Here is a 19,760-nt window from a genome sequence, read left to right on the forward strand (position 1 = left end):
CTAAGACACCAAACTACTAGTCTACCACCAACTAAAGCACAACACCCAAAAGTTTATCACCAAATCAGTTATATGAGTTGGTGGTTCTCTTTTCTGGTGATTTATCATCACCAAATCAGTTTTAACTCTTCTTTTTATTAATAACTTTTTTATTTACTACCAAAAAAAACCCCAAAAGTTTATCGCTATCATCAATAGACCAGCCCAGTTTGTGTCTGTAAGTGCAAATACAACTTTCACATGCCCATGATTGGCAATCAAAACGCCCCTACCAGGATGCATCTTCAGGTAAGCCAATATTCTTTCTATGGCAGCAAGATGGATTGTCCTAAGGGCATACATATACTGGCTAAAAAAAGGGCAGCCCAGTGCATGAGGCTCCCACCAATGCAGGGCCTGGGGAGGGACAGATGTATGCAGCCTTACCTCCGCACATACAAAGAGGCTATTTCAAGATTTGAGCCCTGGTCACGCAAGTTGCAATGGAGCAACCCAACCGTTGCACCAAGGCCCACCCTCACATGCATATACTGGCTGATAACACTAAATACAATAGAAATGTTTAGCTGGTCATAGAGAGAGAGAAATGTAACAACATTCGACAAGCTATATCTTTAACTTCCCTATCTCCTTAAGTCAAGTACATACTTTACCTAAATATAAAGATATAATGCTTTGACCAAGCTGTTAGAGAAATATAAGGGGGAAATACGTGATTTAAACAATTAAATCCAAAACAAATCTTATCCAAAATGCCCAAGAAACCACAATATCACAAATCCAAACCAGTATGGAGGTGAAAAACAAACATAGGTGTGAAACAGCAGTATCAATGTGAAACAAAGTAGTTGTAGCAAATGTAATAATTCGCTATTTGGATAATATCTATAATGCCTGGGCAAATGACATCCAAACTCTAGGATACAACAAAAGCAAGCAAGATGTAGTTGGAGTGGGAGTGGTGTTCTGCATTTCTGTTCGATAGATCAGTTGGAGTCCTCTCAAGTAAGAGACATAAATAGACTCCAGCGGATTAGACAATTACAACAAAACCACTCACAACAAATGACAAGAATCTCGCAACTCATAACCACTCCCACTAAACCAAGTTGGCCCAGCCCTTGCATGCGTGTATGATATCCCTTCCAGCCTCTCACCACTAGCCCAAGACAAAACTAACTTTTTAAGAAAAGAAAAAAAGGAAAAAGATGAATCTTTCTCATGTGGGCAGATTCCAAGAGAGGTACAAAAGAAAAGAAAATAAAACTTTCACAGGAAAAGGTTATACTTTTAGAGACAAACAAATAAGACTTATTAAATGTTAGAACTCACCAAAATTCAATTAAAAATTTAAACTTCTTAACAATCCTCCACAATTCAAAAAATTAATAAAAGCTCTGAGATAACAGAGAACTGAAGTGCATTTGTGCTTACGTCTTTTGGACTTAAATCAAACTTGGAAAGATAGCACAGGGCCTACAGAAACCCAGTGAAGCAAGCTTCTTAAACTAGATTCCTTGGATGTAAATCAGTTGCAACTGCCCTCCACACAACAATTCAGAAAACTAGAGGTTCTAATGGTTTTGCACGTTTACGCCATGTGCATTTCCAAATTTTTCACAAGAGCTCTAGAAAGCTATCCCAAGTTACATCTGTTTGGTGAAGTACCAAACTGTATATTGAGGCTAGTGCAATTAAAACTCTAATAATAGCTATTTGGAAACAAGGCAATATCTATCAAAATAATCTATTCCTTCCTTTTTGTTTGTATCCTTTAGCTACTAATCTAGTCTTAAACTTATCAATGGACCCATGTATTTTTAATTTCCTTTTGAATACCCACTTACAACATATTGTTTTACAACCTAGAGGTAGGTCAACAAGTTAACAAATATGATTTGCTAATATTGATTTTAATTAATCATTAATTACTTCTCTCCAAAATACTGCATTTGTAGATATTTAAGCTTCTTAGATTTTAGAGAATTCAAATATTTAATAAATTTTATTTGTTTATCTCTAAAAGTATAAAGTAGCTTTTTGTTTTAGAAAACTTAGTCTTTTCCTTTTGTACCTTACTTGGAATCTTCCCACATAGGAAAAATTCCTGTAGTCCAATATTCCAATCCACCTCCCTCATTATACTCCAATATAATTCACCTTACCAAATTTAAATCCAAAAATCCAACCAAAATCCCTAATTTTCAGAATTTTGTTTTTTTTTTCAAAGGAATATTTTCATTCTTTTGTGCCCAAACTACCCATACATCTCAATATTCCAAGTTTCTGAAAAATTTTATAAGAAACTAACAAATTGTTGAATCTGACCTAGAGACCTTTATAGATCAAATTCCAATTCTTATGTAGCTACAACCATCTCCTAAAGCTATGTAAAACACTATTATCCCATAAGACTTCCTGCCTTATATCAGACATGTCTGCATTTCAGAGTCTAAGATATCATCATGCACAGCACCATGTACTATGTAACATACCAACCATATGGCACCATATCAAACTGCTTAACTTCCCAGTATTCAGCGAAAGATAATAACATTAGATCATGCATACTGGAATGGCTAGACTATTATATTTATTTATTCATAAATTTTAAAAGAGCAAGAGTATGAGTTTGGAATTAACAAGAAGTGCTGGCGAATATGCAAGGGAGAAAAGGTAAATCCCTAAAATCAAGCATATAGGCAGCAATCTAACTTCAATTTGACATACCATATGGAAATGCGGGCCATAACAATCTTACTTCACAATGATATATATACTTTGAAAAGAAACACACATGTTTCTTTGCTCTGACATCTGACGTCTGGAAGTGCAATAATTACATTAAGAGGTATATTGGTATTGGTGAACTTTTCTTTCCTCTGAACTCTGAATGCATAGAATGTTGTTCTGAATTCTGAAAACTGTCAAATGTCCATTTTAACCTTATATATGAGAATTTTTGTTTATGTTTTGGGGGTATCATTGGAAAACAAAAGTTGTAAGATTCCTCTTTAAGAAATAAGAGATAAGAGGAAACGAACACCCATTTTCCTCTTAAAGTTGTAAGATTCCTCTTAAGAGGTAAGAGTTAAGAGGAAACGAACAGGCCCTTAATCTGCATCAAAAAAATCTGAAACAACCATGTAATGTTCTATATATTGAATAGGCACGTTCTCATTGTAGAAAAATATATATGAATCATGTATGGATGTAACTAGATATTAATATGATGAATTCATTGAATAAGCAGTAACTAAGACATTAAAAAGTGAATAAAACCATTCACAATTAACAACTCTAAACAAGAAATATTACCTCCGTGTAGGCCATATCATGAAGTGAGAACACACAGTATACAATAATAGAAGACATTAAGGGCCAATTCCTTAAGAGGCTCTCTTTAGAAGGTGGGATTCTTTGTTCTGTTTCTTGCTTTTCTTTTTCATCGGAGGTATAAGGTGCAGCCTCCAGAGCATCATATGACTCACATCCGTCTTTATTATGTTCTTTATGCTTGTGCAATGTTTCCTACAACAAACCAAAATTTGCAAGATAGTATAGCAGAAATTTTGGATGTTCCCAAGAAAATTGTATCATGTTATAAGATTAGACATTTATTCTATGATGTACTAAGGGCCTCAATAGTTAGGCAAGGGATACCTTGTTATTAATATCTTTTTAGTCCTCCAGGGACTTGTACTTAAACCACTATTTTCACTTTTACATCAACATATAGTTGCATGAATGAATGGATGATTACATTTAGGAGGAAAATTCCCTTTGAAAATTAAATTAATATCTTAGACAAGATAATGCTTCCAATAACAGTATGGAGGAAAAAGAACTTGCTCGAAGATATTAGTCTCAAAAAAGAATCAAACAATTTCATGATCAAAGTTATCATAAATTGGGACCTTTTACATAGCTAAATTCAATTCTTAAATATCTATAGAGAAACAGTTGCTAATTAAAATAATTGGATAATTGCTGTTTTTAAACACATAAAAAGAATCCCTAAACATCGCATCAATCCACCAGCATCTACAACCTTGCTGCCAAAGGAATCTCCAATATCCTTGGAAGACATTCATTTCAACCTAAAATTTCAGATTTTCTATTGGAAACAGTCGGATTTTATTAGATAATGGAGAAAGAACATTATCTACAAGTGAAGTGCCCAACAACCCATTTTAGGCCAAATCCCACTAGCCACCCATATTTTCTTTTACAAATTAGGAAATCACCACCCCACAATACACTTGGTTCCTATGAACTCCTTTTCATATCATCAGCCAAAGCATTTGCTGATCTAGGGATCCAATTGTATCATATATTTAGCCCCACAACCAGCAGTCTAATTTTTCTTTTAAAATAACCAAGAACTGGTACTATTTTTCATCAGCCAGCCTACTGTTTTTGAATCCCCCTCCATGATCAGGTTTGTTTTGGAGGGCTTTCACCAGCCTCAACCCATGCAAAACAGTTAAGGGTTCTGCTCCATTAAAGTTTCCATAGTTTATGGGACCCAAGTACAAAGCTATCTATATTTCCATTTCTAAGAACTCCCTCAATACCTGAAGCACCTGGATTCCCCAAACTACATCCATCAAAGTTCTTTAATAGCATATGAGGTAGGTAGGAAGCAGGTTTGGATTAACAGTGCTCTTTCTAAGGAAGAACTCACAACATTCAGCCAGTTCCCAATAATGTCACCTGTACAGAAGTTTTTGAAGGCAACCAATGCTTTCATCCAATATGCCATGCAAATAGAAATGTTTTCTATGATCACTTCTTTATCATGACCTGGTAGTTCGGTGCAGATTCTGGATAAGATTAGAAGAAGAGGACAGAAGAATGATCACGAAAGGGTGTGATCTCTCAAAGAACCATTCGACCTAAAAGCTTAAGCTGTTAAGTGAGGTCCTTGAATAGGTTTTATTCTCTAACATGCCCCCTCACACGAAAGCCCATTGGGCTTGAAACATGGACAGCACAGGCCCACCCATACCTTGTGCTGAAACTTAATTAATTATAATGGGGGTGACGAGAATCGAACACTAAACCACTTGGTCAAAGTGGCTCTGATACCATCTCAAAGAACCATTCAACCTAAAAGCTTAAGCTGTTAAGTGAGGTCCTTGAATAGGTTTTATTCTCTAACAGAATCTATTTAGATATTTTTTGGGTAATAAAATAAAATTTGTTAAAAAAGGAATACTACAAGGAAGGTGACCAGAAGTCACCCAAGAGACAAAAGAAAAAACTCCAACTTCCACCCACACCTCCAAACCAAAAACCAACCAAGAAAAAACACCAGAAACCAAACTCTCCAACAATGAAAAATAGCCAAACAAACAACCAAACCCAAGCAGCCGGACTCCCAAAAATATCAATCTTCCAAACAACAAGCTCAAACAAAAATCAACCCCACTTAGAAAAAAAAACTAAGAAAACAAAACCCCAAAAGATGCCAACTATCTAGCAACCCAATAAGAACAATCCAGAACAAGGTCTCTCTCCTTCTTCTTTAAGACTTTCTTTCCTTCATTTCATCACCTTCTTGTTTGGCCCAATCCCAAATAGACCCCCTTTTAATCTAACAGAAACATTTGACACCAAGACACTTTGATGCTTTATTTGACTTCTGAATCTTCTTACTGCAAGAGTAGCCTTCCTGAGATCCTTTAGATCCTTAGACTCTTCATTAATCCTTTCCAATTCCAAAACCATGTTCTCAAAAAACTAACCTGCACCCAAATCTTCACCCTTTTCATTGACAGCCTCTACAAGTCCAGCTGATCTCTGACCACTATGAATGTCTTCAAACCTTGAAATACTTCCTTCAGGTCTGCAGGTTTCCTCAAAGGCATTGCATATTTCTCTTTCAATTCTTTGTATGTCTGTCTTCCTAGTGAATTCCTCTCCTAAGAAAAATAATCCCAATGACTTGCTCACTTTGACCTCAGTGTTTACTACCTTTTCCAAATCAACTGACCTTTCAATTACATGGGTTTCATCCACTATAATCTCTTCTTCTCTTGAATCATCGTCCTCTCCTTCCTCCTTTTCTATAGCTTCATTCTTGCCATTCTCCTACATTGGTCTTGTTTTATACTTTCTCTTTCTTCTAAAAACCATTGAACATGATCCTATTAAATTCTTTTCTTCTTAGCCACCATTTCTACTTTTACTACATTCGATCTCACCCCCTTGCTTACCCCCTGATCTTCCATCTCATTTTCTACACTTTCATCCATAACAACTCTTGAACCATCGTCCTCTCCTTCCTCCTTTTCTATAGCTTCATTCTTGCCATTCTCCTACATTGGTCTTGTTTTATACTTTCTCTTTCTTCTAAAAACCCTTGAACATGATCCTATTAAATTCTTTTCTTCTTAGCCACCATTTCTACTTTTACTACATTCGATCTCACCCCCTTGCTTACCCCCTGATCTTCCATCTCATTTTCTACACTTTCATCCATAACAACTCCAGAATCTTTCTAATACTCACTACTAGTTTTTTTTTCCTCCTGATTTCACCAAACCTTCCTTTAGAGCATTATTTGAATCCCCTTCCTGTAGAGATAAAGAGAGCTAGCTGAGGGCTATTTCTGTAATTTAAATCTTGTTGTATTTTATTTTCTTCTTGTAAACTATCCTTTCTTGTACTCTAAGGACAATTTTTTTAATATAAAGTTCTCTTCTAGGGTGTCGAGCTCCACATTGGACACACCCACAAACTTGCTGCCATCTTTTTCTCCTCTGTTTTACAAAACCTAGACCAGCCTCTGACATGGTATCAAAGCAGGTCACAATCTGAACTACTGAGCTTACCTCTTGTAGAGAAGATGGGCCGAATGGCCCATAGGCTGTTTATCCTTTCTTATTTTTTATGCTCTTTACTGTAATGGGCCTTATTCTGGGCCTATTCTTTCTATGTTATGTTCTTTTATTTTCTTGCCCAACTAAGGGCCTCTTTGTAAATTATTAAAGTTTAACTTAATAAAATAGTGTTAAGGGGTAAGAGGAGAGATTTAGGTTCGAAACTCTCTTCCTCTGAACCCTTATTGCCGCCATCTTCTTCTTCATCTTCTCTTCCTTAGAAGAAGGATTTCTGCTGTTTTCTTTTGATTTCTGCATCTGTTCTAAACAGTCTTCTATTCTCAAGGACTGTTCTTCTTCTCCTCCTTGTCTCTTGTTTTCTTTGGCATTCAGGGGTCTTCCTAACAATACTTGGGAACCCTTTTGTGCCCTAGATTTTTCTTTTCAAGGCTGTTTCGATCAGACCTTGACAGATCTGAAATCGGGAAGTCTGCGCCATCAGCTTCATCTTTTCTCTTCAATCTGCACTTGGAGACATCAGATCTACTTGAAACCCTAGATCTAGTGTCGCCCAAAGGAGTTCTTGTGATCCTCTTCAGCCAGGTTGAAATCGGTTTGGTTTAAGAAGGGCTTTATCCTTCTCTTGGTTCAGCATACTGTGACAGTTTCCTTTTCTGGACATCTGATCGAAAGGTACCTCTCTATTATCATCTCTTCTTCAGTTTCTGATATCAGTCTTGGAAATCAGTATTTTTCTGTTTGATAATGGCTTCAGAAAGAGTAGATGTCCTTCCCTGTTAAGTTCAATGGATCGAACTATGCCTTGTGGAAGTTTAACTTCCAATTTCATGTTGAGGCAAAGAGCCTTTGGGGCTTCTTAGACGGGACTGTAACTAAACCTAATGACTCAGATGTTAAGGCCTTAAATCAATGGAAAATTGACAATGCAAAGATTGCATCTTGGATCCTCGGATCTATTGAGGTTGACATTGCCATTCCTATGCGAGGTTATAGAACAACTTATGAGATGTATGAATATCTTGAAAAGGTATATCAGCAACCAAACACCTCTAGGCAATACCAAATAGCAGTCAATATCTTCTCATATTATCAGGGAGAGAGAAAGGTCCAGGAGGACTATGCAGGGTTTATTAACCTCTGGACAGAATATGAATTAGTACACATGGGAAAAGATCCATTGGACTGTTGTGTGAGGTATATGAAGGAACACTTTGATAGAAGGAAGGTTATGTATTCCTTAATGCATCTCAGACCTGAGTTTGAAGTTGTCAGGTCTAATATCCTAAGCCAAGGGACTCTTCCTGATTTAGATACCATTCTTGGGGAAATTCTGAGAGCTAAAACTAGACTTGCTACACAGACCACTCTTGATGGGAGGAAAGACACCAATATTGATGTTGTTTTCTTGGCAACCAAATCAAAAGAAAAGAAGGATTTCTCCCGAGTTCAATGCTATGAATGCAAGGAGTTCGGACATGTTGTCTCACATTGTAAGAAGAACATATGCACGTATTGCAAACAACAAGGGCATACCATTACAGAATGTCCAACTCGGCCACCAAAGGAAAATGGATCTAATCAGAAGAAAGGGTCTTACAAAGCCTATCAGACAACCATGGAGAATTCAGATACTTCATCTACCATTACATCAGTGACTTCACAGAATAACTCTTCTGGTGGTATTTCTAAAGATCAGATTCGGAAGCTCATGTCCTCGACTCTTCCGCTTTCTCAGCTATTGGCCTGTCCGATAAGTCTTCTACCTTTTGTCCTTCCTCAAACCACGTATGGATTATAGACTCTAGAGCCTCTAATCACATGACGGGGGCATCCGTTGGTCAGTCTCCTAAACCCCATGTTTCCAATAGACACATTATCACTACAAATGGTGAAAAACTAGATATACTTGGTTGTGATGATTTACACCTATCTACCTCTAAATCATCTTACTTTCACCTACCCAAGACCTTATTTGTGCCCAAATTAACAACTAATTTGATTTCTGTTGGTCAACTTGTGGAAGATGGTAATACTGTTTTGTTTTCCTCTAATGGTTGTTTGATACAGGACCAACAAACTGGGAAGGTGAAGGGGAAGGGGCGTAGACTGGGTCGACTGTTTGCTCTGGAGTTTGAGAAGAAGAAAGTTGATTCAGTTTCTCCTTCTTGTTTACTTTCTACTGCATCTAGTTTTGAACATTTTAATTGTAATAATGAATGGAACTTGTGGCATAGACGCCTTGGTCATCCTTTTGCTAAGAAAATTGATTATTTGTTTGCTTCTAATAGTTTACCTAATGTTACTACTTCTTACTTGTTGTTTGAGCAAAAGTCATATTTTACCCTTTCCTTCTTCTAAGCATGCAACAGTACCTTTTTCTTTGATTCATAGTGATGTTCGGTCGTCTCCAGTTACTTCTAGACTGGGGTTCAAATATTTTGTTACTTTCATTGATGACTGCACTCATTTTACTTGGATTTATTTCCTCTGTAAGAAATCTGACGTCTATCATAAATTTAAACTTTGCCAAGCCTATGTTGCCACCCAATTCGAAGGAAAAATATATCCAACGATCTGATTCAGGGGGAGAGTACTTTGATGGGGACTTTCAGGCTTATTTGAAAGAACATGAAGTCCAATCTCAAAAATCTTGTCCTGGTACTCCACAACAAAACGGAGTAGCAGAAAGAAAGAATAGACACATCTTGAGTGTAGTTCGAACCTTTCTGTAAGACTCTCACATACCCTCTTGGTTTTGGGTGGAGGTGGCCGGCACTGCCATGTATCTAATAAATCTTCTTCCCTCTTATGTTCTGAATAATACCTCTCAGTTCCAATCCCCGTTTCACAAACCACCTAACTTATCCTTACTCAATGTTTTTGGTCATGTTTGTTTTGTTCATCTTCCACCCCATGAATGCACCAAGTTGACTACACAGGCAACATTATGTACTTTTGTGGGGTATAGCCCTGACCACAAGGGATTCCTGTGTTACGATCCTGAAGTTCATCATATTAGGATCTCCCGTAATATCTTTCTTGAGCACATATCTTTCTTTGAGCATATTGTTAAATTTCCTGCTCCCTCTATCTCTTTGTTGCACAGCTTTGGTTCCATAGATCCTCCAAATGCTCTGACATCACCTACGCAACAACTTCAAACCTACTTCAGAAGACAAAAGTCTACACCAGCTCCTATGCCCCCTCCGCCTTCTCCAACATCAATTGCTATTCCAGTTACACCATTCATCTCTGTAAGTTCTTCTAACCCGCCACCTAAACCCACTGCGCCCACATTGTGTCGCTCGCCCTCCTAACCGCTATGGTTACTCCCCAGACCATAGATCCTTTTCTATTATCTTATCCACCACAGACATTCCCAAGACTTATCAATAGGCTATAGCAATCCCTCATTGGAAAGATGCCATGGACTCTGAGATCCGAGCTCTTCTTGAGAATGACACCTAGGAATTGGTCAAGGCCCCTCCTGAAGCCTCTCTTATTGGAAGTCAGATGGAAGTCTAAATAGGTACAAGGCTAGACTTGTTGCACAAGGCTATAAACAGGAATATGGGATAGACTTATCAATAGGCTATAGAAATCCCTCATTTCTGCAATTAAAGACTAGACAATTAATCAGATGGATGCGAAAAATGCTTTTCATCATGGAGAATTGAAGGAAACGGTCTACATGAAACCTCCCCTGGATATGGCATTGATCCTCAGCTTATCTATCATCTCAAGAAGTCTTTGTATGGCCTGAAACAAGCACCAAGAGCCTGGTTTGAGAGATTCAGATCTGTGACCACTGATGCAGGATTTATTCAAAGCTATTTTGATCACTATCTTTTTATTTTGCATCGGAATCAGGGTGTGACTCTTCTCCTCCTATATTTTGATGACATAATTATTACAGGGAATGATGTGGAGGGAATCACTAATCTGAAAAGACTCCTTAGCGACTCCTTTAAGATGAAGGATTTGGGCCCCTTAACCTACTTCTTGAGACTTGAGGTCAGCCGTAATTCCCATGGCTATTTTGTTAACTAGCATAAATATGCAATGGATCTTGTCAAATTGGCTAATCTCAATGACTCCAAGACTGTTAATACTCCCTTGGAAGTTAATTTGAAATTAAGCAAGGATGAAGGCTCTCCTCTTGAGGATCCTACTCTGTACCGACAATTGGTGGGCAACTTAATATATCTCACAATGACTCGGCCGGACATATCATATGCAGTCCAGATAGTGAGCCAATTTGTCTCATCTCCACGACAACCCCACATGTCCACAGTTCATCGGATTATTAGGTATCTGAGGGGAACCCTATCTCATGGCTTATACTTCTCCTCCTCATCATCCATCAGCCTTACTACCTATGCCGATGCTTAGGGGTGAGCATAATTCGGTTGAAACCGAATAACTGAACCAAAAATTCGGTTATGGTGTTTTTGGTTCAGTTATTTTGAAAAATCGGTTTGGTTTCAGTTTTAAAAATATGTTTGCCAAACTTCAGTTTTCGGTTTCAGTTGTGAGATTTAGTAGTTCAGTTAACCTAAAAAACCAAACTTAGAGGGCAAATTTGTAAACATGTAGATATAATGAAAAGTCCAAAGGTTATTAGCCTTTGGTCAAAACCCAAAAAACTGAACTTTTAGGGGTAAGGTGGTAAATATACAAATATAGTGAAAAGCCCAAAGGTTATTAGCCATAGGCCAAAACCCATTAGTCTTTGACCATTGACCTTCATCTTCCTCTAACCTCTAAAGACTGAAGCCTTAAGTCCCTTGCAGCAGTGAGTGTCTTTGCGCCTGAGCGAGCAAAGTAGCAGGCTAGTAGTAAACTAAAAGTTCCAGTTCCACTATTCCAAAGTCCAACATCCAACAAACTAACTTTTCCAGCGGGCGGCAACAAGTGATAGAATCCAGCGAGTCTTCTTTAATCTTTAGTTTTTTGGTTCATTTTAGTTCCCTCCCTGCTTTCTTGTTATCCATTTGAATCTCTAAGTACAAGTATTTTTTTCTATTTTTCCCTTTTAATCTTCAGTTCTTCCTAGTATTTTTGTTAGCCACCGAATCTGGATTGTGGAAATTTTTAGCCACGGATTCTTCAGTTTTTAAGTGCTTTGCTTAAACTTTGTAGTGTAAATTTCAGATGCACTTGCACAAATGCATAGGAAAGATCGAGAGTAGCAAGCAGATTCAGTTTGTTCGGTTTTTGCAAAGTTCGGTTTCGGTTCGGACTCCCAAATAGGTATATCGGTTTTTGAAACTTCGGTTTATTCGGTTCGGTTTTTAACCGAACAAACCGAATGCTCACCCCTACCGATGCTGATTGGGCTGGTTGTCCAGACACTAGACGATCTACTACGGGATGGTGTGTTTTTCTTGGTAACTCTCTCATTGCCTGGAAGTGTAAGAAACAATCTACAGTTTCAAAATCTTCTACTGAACCTGAATATAGAGCCATGTCCTCCGTATGCAGTGAAATTATATGGCTTAGGGCTCTACTACATGATATACTACAGGAGTCACTGCCATCAGTTCCGCTCTTTGCAGATAATGCCAATGGCATCAAGATTGCCTCCAATCTTGTTTTCCATGAACGCACAAAGCACATTGAAGTTGATTGCCACTTTATTCGTGATCTTCTTCAAGCTAGTACTATTTCTCTTCCCCACATGTCCTCTGGACTCCAACTTGCAGATCTCTTGACGAAAGCTATGACGCAGGCACAACACTTTTTCCTTGTGGACAAACTGATGCTGATTCCTAGGCATCAGTTTGAGGGAGAGTGTAGAGATAAAGAGAGCTAGCTGAGAGGGCTATTTCTGTAATTTACATCTTATTGCATTTTATTTTCTTCTTGTAAACTATCCTCTCTTCTACTCAAAGGACAATTTGGTCCTTTTACCTTTTTTTAATATAAATTTCTCTTCTAGGGTGCCGAGCTCCACATTGGACACACCCACAAACTTGCTGCTGTCTTTTTCTCCTCTGTTTTACAAAACCTAGACCAGCCTCTCAAACTTCCTCTTCTGGTTTAGCTTCTTTCCTCACTTCTAATTCCTTTTCCTTTTCTTCTTGAGAAACCGCCAAGGAAATCTCTGAGTTCTTGTTGTATTCTTTCTTCCTTTTTTAATATTAATAAAATATTTTCTATGTTGCTGATCAAGAAAATATCTGAGTTCTCCTTAGGCAATTTTGCTTCATCCACTACTGTTTTTTTCTTCCTTTCCTTCTTGGAAGACAACAAATCCACTGCTACACCATGCTTTGATAATTTGTCTTTGTTACATGGGTTCTAATAAGGACACTAAATTATCAGTATTAGTATTACATGGGTTCAAAGTGTCGATACACCTCGATATGGCAGAAGGGGTGTATCAGTACTTTGTACCACACTCTTTTTACTTTTTTAGTATTTTTTTTCAAAATTACGACAAAGGGGTGTTTTAGGCCTGCCTACCCCCTGAAATAGGTCAAACCCCCAAAAGTTGCAGATTTGGCATATTGGTGACCCACTGATATGATATGTATCGACCGATATGGTCCAATAATTAACAAAATTTTGAACCATGCATTTACTAGTATGTATATGTATATATATTAGAGAGAGGGAGAAATTGTGATTGAAAGAAACCATAATCAAATAAGGAGTAAATCAAAAAGAATAGCACAAGAAGAATTGTGGCACTTAGATAACGATTTGCTCTCAGGAATAAAGAAAGATGGAAATGCAGAGATAGATCACATTGCTTTAGTCTAGGTAGATTTCAAAGACAGAGAGGATCTTAGGCAGGTTTTCTGTAAATAATGAACCAGAACCTTCATAGTTAAGACTTAAGAGATGGATCTCTGGAGGGTAGCAATCTACTAGTCAGGTGTCAGAAGATTAAGTTCACATTTCCTGAATGAAAGTAGCAAAGGATCCATAATGTGGGCATCATATTGGATATGGAACACCTTTATTTTTTAGTAAGGTAATTATTAAAGAAAAGAAGAGATTACAGTAAGGTCAAGAGGAAGCTCCAGAAGTCTGCAATGAATGAACAAGTTTTACACAAAACATAAAATTTCCATTCTAAAGCCTCTACACTCCAAATGATTGTTATCTGTCAATAAGCTGTCCAAAAAAGACAACCACAGAAAAGCATACACTCTTGGTGAGCAAGCACCATACAAGTTTTGCATGATATGAAATCCTTCACTCAGACCAAAGCAAAGAGATGTCAAACGTCAGATAAAAATTTTCAGAAAGCCCTTTCACTGAAGGGATTTTTTTTTATCAATAACAGAATGTTTTATTAGATTATAAAAATTGTGAAACTTTGAGTACAAGAGAGGGGAGGTAAAATATCTTAACTCCCCCACAACAGAGAACAAGAAGGAAAGCTAAAAAGTGGCCCAAAACAAAGAATCCTTAAGCACCCCTTGCTTGGCTAACCCATCAGCCATGGAATTAGCACTTCTCTTGCTTCACTGAAGGGAATTGTTAACGTAAAGTAGACAATATGTAAACTCCATCTTTCTATGCCGCCTACAGGAATCCTTTGTCAGTTGCCATACTCTTTCTGAATTTAAATGGTTTGTTTTAATTACAAGTCAAAAGGTCTACAAAAATGCTTACTCAATGATTTTATAATGTTTTAATCTCAATTTCCAACATAACTTGATTTTGTATGCATGCTTTGTTTTTGTGAATGAAAGCCAAAATCAAAAGCTGTTTAACATAACAGTACAGGTCATCCTTGTGAAGACCAAATTGAAAAAGTAATGATTTGAAATTGATTCAGAAACATACCGGAAGCCAAAAACAAGAAATAGCCACAAACAATGCAAAGATTGATACTGGAAGGCAGGGTAGTAAATAAGGGAACCTGCAACAAATTATTTCTATTCTGAGAATATTCAGTACAAGTCGAAAATTATAACAATACGGTAGTAAATAAGGGAAGAAATCTAACATAAGATAAATAGGCATAGAATTACTTACCTCCCAAAAAGAGATTCTCTAGAAAAAATATTTGGGAATTTCTCTGCAGGCTAAAACAGAAATTCATCCAAGCATGATAAATAATATGGTGAATTGAAACTTACACAAAAAAGGAAAGGATCAAAGAGAAATGAAACCTATTTGCCAAAGATAGAGAGATTTTAATACCTAAGTATTAATATGCATATGGGTAATTTTGGTATTCTGCATTTGTTCGTAGACATTGTAAAGTTAAGTAGGGATATTATTGTTTTTCTAGTTCTATCAGAACATCAATAAGAGTTCCTATTGTGAGGTTGTGTAACATAACTGTTATCAGGCCTGTATTTAATTAAATAAATAAAAAGAAGGCTCCTGGTATGAGCCTAGAAGTAGAAGAGACGAAGAAGAAGAAGAGGAGAAGAAAGGTTGAACAGAAAATTACACTATTACCCCCTGTATACAAATGCTTGAGAATAGAGACAAAAAAACACTGATTTAAAGAAGAGAAAAGACTAAAATAACCCTAGAACAAAGTTGTATTTTAACACTCCCCCTCAAGTTGGAGCATACATATCATACAACTCCAACTTGTTACAAATGTATTTCATCCGAGCACCACTCAAGCCTTTGGTAAACAAATCAGCTAGTTGATCTTCAGACTTCACGTATGGGGTAATGATTTCTCCACTGACCACCTTTTCTCTAACAAAGTGACAATCCACCTCTATGTGTTTGGTCCTCTCATGATACACTGGATTGGAAGAGATATGAATGGCTGCCTGGTTGTCACAAAATAGCTTCATGGGGGTTGTGATTGATTCCCATCTCTTGTAACAATTGTCTCAAGTCTCAACCACACCAACTCACATGTAGTGTGGGCCATGGCTCTATACTCGGCCTCAGCACTACTCCTAGCCACCACGTTCTGCTTCTTGCTTTTCCAAGTAATCAAATTCCCTACCAAAAAGTGTAGTAACCAGCTGTTGATTTCCTATCAGTAACCAACCCTGACCAATCAGCATCTGTGTATCCTTCCAAGGAAAGTTCTCTCTCTTTCTTATACAACCCTTTACCTGGAGCACCCTTCAAATAGCGTAGAACTCTAACTATCCTTCCCAATGGATCCTTGGGTTCTGTGTGAATTGGCTCAATAATCCAACCCTGAAGGAAATGCCTGGTCTTGTAATGGTTAAATAAATCAGTTTTTCAACTACTCTCTTGTACCGTCTAGAATCAGCTAGGGGCTCCCCCTCACTATCAGACATCTTCACATTCGGATCTATAGGGGTATCCACTGGCCTTGCCCCTAAAAGACCAGTTTCTTCCAATAGGTCAAGCACATACTTCCTTTGTGAGAGAGATTCCCCACTTTAACCTTACTACTTCTATGCCCAGAAAATATTTCAAGTGCCCCAAGTCCTTAGTCTGGAATTGGTTTTGTAAGAATTGTTTGAGCTTTTCAATGCCATGCTCATCACTTCTTGCAATAATGATGTCATCAACATAGACTACCAACACAATCTTCCCAAAGGTAGTATCTCTACTGAACACTGAATGATCAACCCTACATTGTGTCATCCCAAACTGTTGTACTACACTACTGAATCTCCTAAACCAAGCCCTCGAAGATTGCTTCAACCCATAAATTGCTTTCTTCAACCAACACACCTTACCTTCCTCCCCCTGAGCAACGTACCCTGGAGGTTGCTCCATATACACCTCCTCCTCTAGGTCACCGTGAAGAAATGCATTTTTAATATCCAACTGGAACAACGGCCAGTCAAATTGTGTAGCCAGGGAAATAAGCACCCAGGCCAAACCCATTTTAGCTACAGGTGAAAAAGTATCAGTATAATCAATACCATAGGTCTGTGTATACCCTTTGGCTACTAAGCATGATTTATCACTCCACACTACCATCGGCAAGATGCTTAACAATGTAAACCCACCAACAACCAATTGCTTTCTTTCCTGGAGACAGAGAAGTGAGGTTCCAAGTATGATTAGATTGAAGCATGAAATTCCTCATCCATCGTCATTTTTCCATTCTGGAGAGAGAAGAACATCTTGAAGAGATCTAGGAACAAACACAAACGATAGAAGGGATACAAAATTCCAATAGGATGGAGATAAATGGGCAAATGAAACATAACGAAATATAGGATGTTTAGTACAAGCACGCTTACCTATGCGAAGCGTAATGGGAAGATCGAAATGAGATGGACCCATCGATAGAGGAGCCGTTGATGGCTGAGATGGAGCTGAAGAAGGCCGAAACACAATACCACAGGGTCGTAAGCATATACTCGATGTATCGGTGGTCGCATTGACTCTTGAACAACAGGAGCAAGCATAGGCACCTCCTCCATTGGTAAGGGAAGAGGAGGTGGGGATAGAGTATCAAGAGAAGTAGGCTCAGTTGAGGGAAAAAAAAGAACATTTTCAAAGAAGGTCACATTAGGAATAACAAAGAAGCGCCGAAGGGAAGGACTATAGCACTTATATCCTTTTTGGGTCCAAGAGTACCCTAAAAAGACACATTTAAGAGCACGAGCATCCAACTTATCCAACGCCTGCCCCAAGCGGTGAACAAATCAAACACAACCAAAGACACACGGAGGCAAAGGGAACAGAGATTGAGAAGGAAAGACAATAGAAAAAGGAAAGGAGCCACTTAACAAGGAAGATGGCATACGATTAATGAGAAAGCAAGAAGTAAGAACAACATCCCTCCAATATTTTCTTGGAACTGACATTTGAATCAAAAGTGCCCGAGCAGTGTCAAGTAAATGTATATTCTTCCGCTCAGCTACTCCATCTTTTTGTGGAGTGGAGTAGCAGGATGATAGATGTATTTTGCCATGAGATTCAAAGAACATATGAAATGGGCGTTGGAAATATACTTTTGCATTGTCAGATCGAAAGTATTTAATGGAGATACCAAATTGATTCTTAATTTCAGCATAAAAGGAGAGAAATATATCAAACACCTCTATACGAGATTTCATTAAATAAATCCAAGTCATTCTTGAAAAATAATCAACAATGGAAATAAAATATTTAAAACCATTGTAAGATTCAATTGGACAAGGACCCCAAACATCTGAATGGACAAGTTCAAAAAGACTCGAGACTCTAGTAGGTTCCCTTGGAACAAAAGAGACATGATGTTTACTAAGCTGACAAACTTCACACTATAACTCACGAACAGACACAACCTCTCGAACAAGACTCTTGAGAGCTAGAAGAGAAGGGTAACCCATCCAATAGTGCCACTGTAACGGTGTAAATAGAGGAATGAAGAGTTGTTTGTGATCCACCACTATAAAGATAATACAATCCTCCAGCTTCATGCCCGCCACCAATAGTCTTCCCCGTCTCGAGATCCTGAAAAATGCAATGGGATGGAAAGAATGAGACAAAGCAATTCAAAGATTTTGTCAACTTAGTAACAGACATAAGACTAAAAGGAAATTTAGGAACATATAGGACCGGCGGTAAAGTAAATCAGAATGTAAAGAAACATCACCGGTACCAGAAACACCGGAGGTAATACCATCGGCCAGAGTAACCGGTTTGGCGGTAAAGGGAGGGGATAAAGATGCAAACAGGTCTGAGGACCCAGTCATGTGATCTAAGGTCCCAGAATCAACAATCCATGGTTTAAAAGAAGAAACAAGACATGTTGTACCTGACTATGCAAGAGTTCTAGTATTATCGGAAGAAGAAGATAGACGACTTTTTCCATACTCTTCTTGGGTGATGGAAACCATTTCCTTCTCCTTCCCAATACCTAAAGCAGTGGAGTCATCTCCTGTAGTACAACTATCTCCTTTTACAGTAGCATGATTGGCCCAAGTACAAAGTGGGCCATGCAAATCATAACAGTAGTTTACAGTATGTCCTTCCCGTCCACAATAGCTGCATTCTTTGATCATTCCTTGACCAGCAACACTGACACCACAACCTCTAAAATTCCCATCTCTACCACCATTTTGACCTCCTTTCACACCACAGTTACTCCCTCTAGATAGCTACTTCTACCACGTGAGCCACCTCTACCACCTCTGTTTGCGGCTAGGGCCGACTTCTCTAATACTAGAGAGCCATCTATATGTGGACTCGTAACCCTTCTTACTTTGGAGAAGACTTCTGATAGTGTAGGTATGTCATTGCTACCTAAAATCTGGGCACGCACTAGTTCAAATTCAGACCTCAATCTGAAAAGAAAATGTGTCACATCCAACTGATCTCTCTATTGTTTTTGCACTTTGAGATCAATCAAAAGAGGTTGATACGAATCCAACTCATTCCACAAACTCTTCAAGCAAGCATAGTACTCTTCCACACTCCTATTACCTTGTTGTAGTTGAAAATACTCATGATACAATTGATAGATTATAATTACATTGTCATGTCCAGAATACAACTGCTTAGGATGTTCCCAAACTTCTTTCGTAGTATCAAAGAACATCAAGTTCACACTGATATGAGGTTCCATATTGTTCCAAAGACATGTCATAATCTGTGCATTCTCCTGGATTCAATTATTATACCCTGCAGCTCCCGGGAATGGTTTGTTTTCTTTAATATATTTTAACTTTCCTCTCGCCGTCAAATTTACCTTCAATTATTATTATACCCTGCAGCTCTGTGGGGCCATGAAGAAAGTGGGATACAGTCAGAGTGGTGCAGATCATACCTTGTTCATAAGAAAACAGGGTAGCAGGCTTACAACACTTATAGTCTATGTAGATGATATGGTGATTACAGGGAATGATCTGGAAGAGATAAAAAGATTGAAGGAGTTCTTGGCATCTAAATTTGAGATCAAAGATTTAGGCCATTTGAGATACTTCCTTGGAATTGAAGTTGCAAAGTCACAAGAGGGCATTTATATATGTCAAAGGAAGTATGTTCTTGATCTTCTAGAGG

General features: G+C 38.0%; 1 protein-coding gene across 4 annotated transcripts in view; it reads right to left on the bottom strand.

Annotated features, from left to right (window-relative positions):
• The window catches only part of LOC109113871 (protein ZINC INDUCED FACILITATOR-LIKE 1-like), a 90,650-nt gene that overhangs the window by 39,151 nt on the left and 31,739 nt on the right, over window positions 1-19,760 (bottom strand). For all 4 annotated transcript variants that reach the window (XM_019197069.2, XM_010253407.3, XM_010253409.3 and 1 more), the window contains exons 9-11: window positions 14,844-14,893; window positions 14,652-14,727; window positions 3,319-3,531 (exon numbers count right to left, since the gene is read on the bottom strand). In XM_019197069.2, coding sequence (XP_019052614.1) covers window positions 3,319-3,531; window positions 14,652-14,727; window positions 14,844-14,893 — 339 coding nt within the window. The remainder of the gene's footprint in view (window positions 1-3,318; window positions 3,532-14,651; window positions 14,728-14,843; window positions 14,894-19,760) is intronic.

Source organism: Nelumbo nucifera, chromosome 7, assembly GCF_055504915.1.
Source record: "Nelumbo nucifera cultivar China Antique chromosome 7, China Antique-T2T, whole genome shotgun sequence".
NCBI lineage: Eukaryota > Viridiplantae > Streptophyta > Magnoliopsida > Proteales > Nelumbonaceae > Nelumbo > Nelumbo nucifera.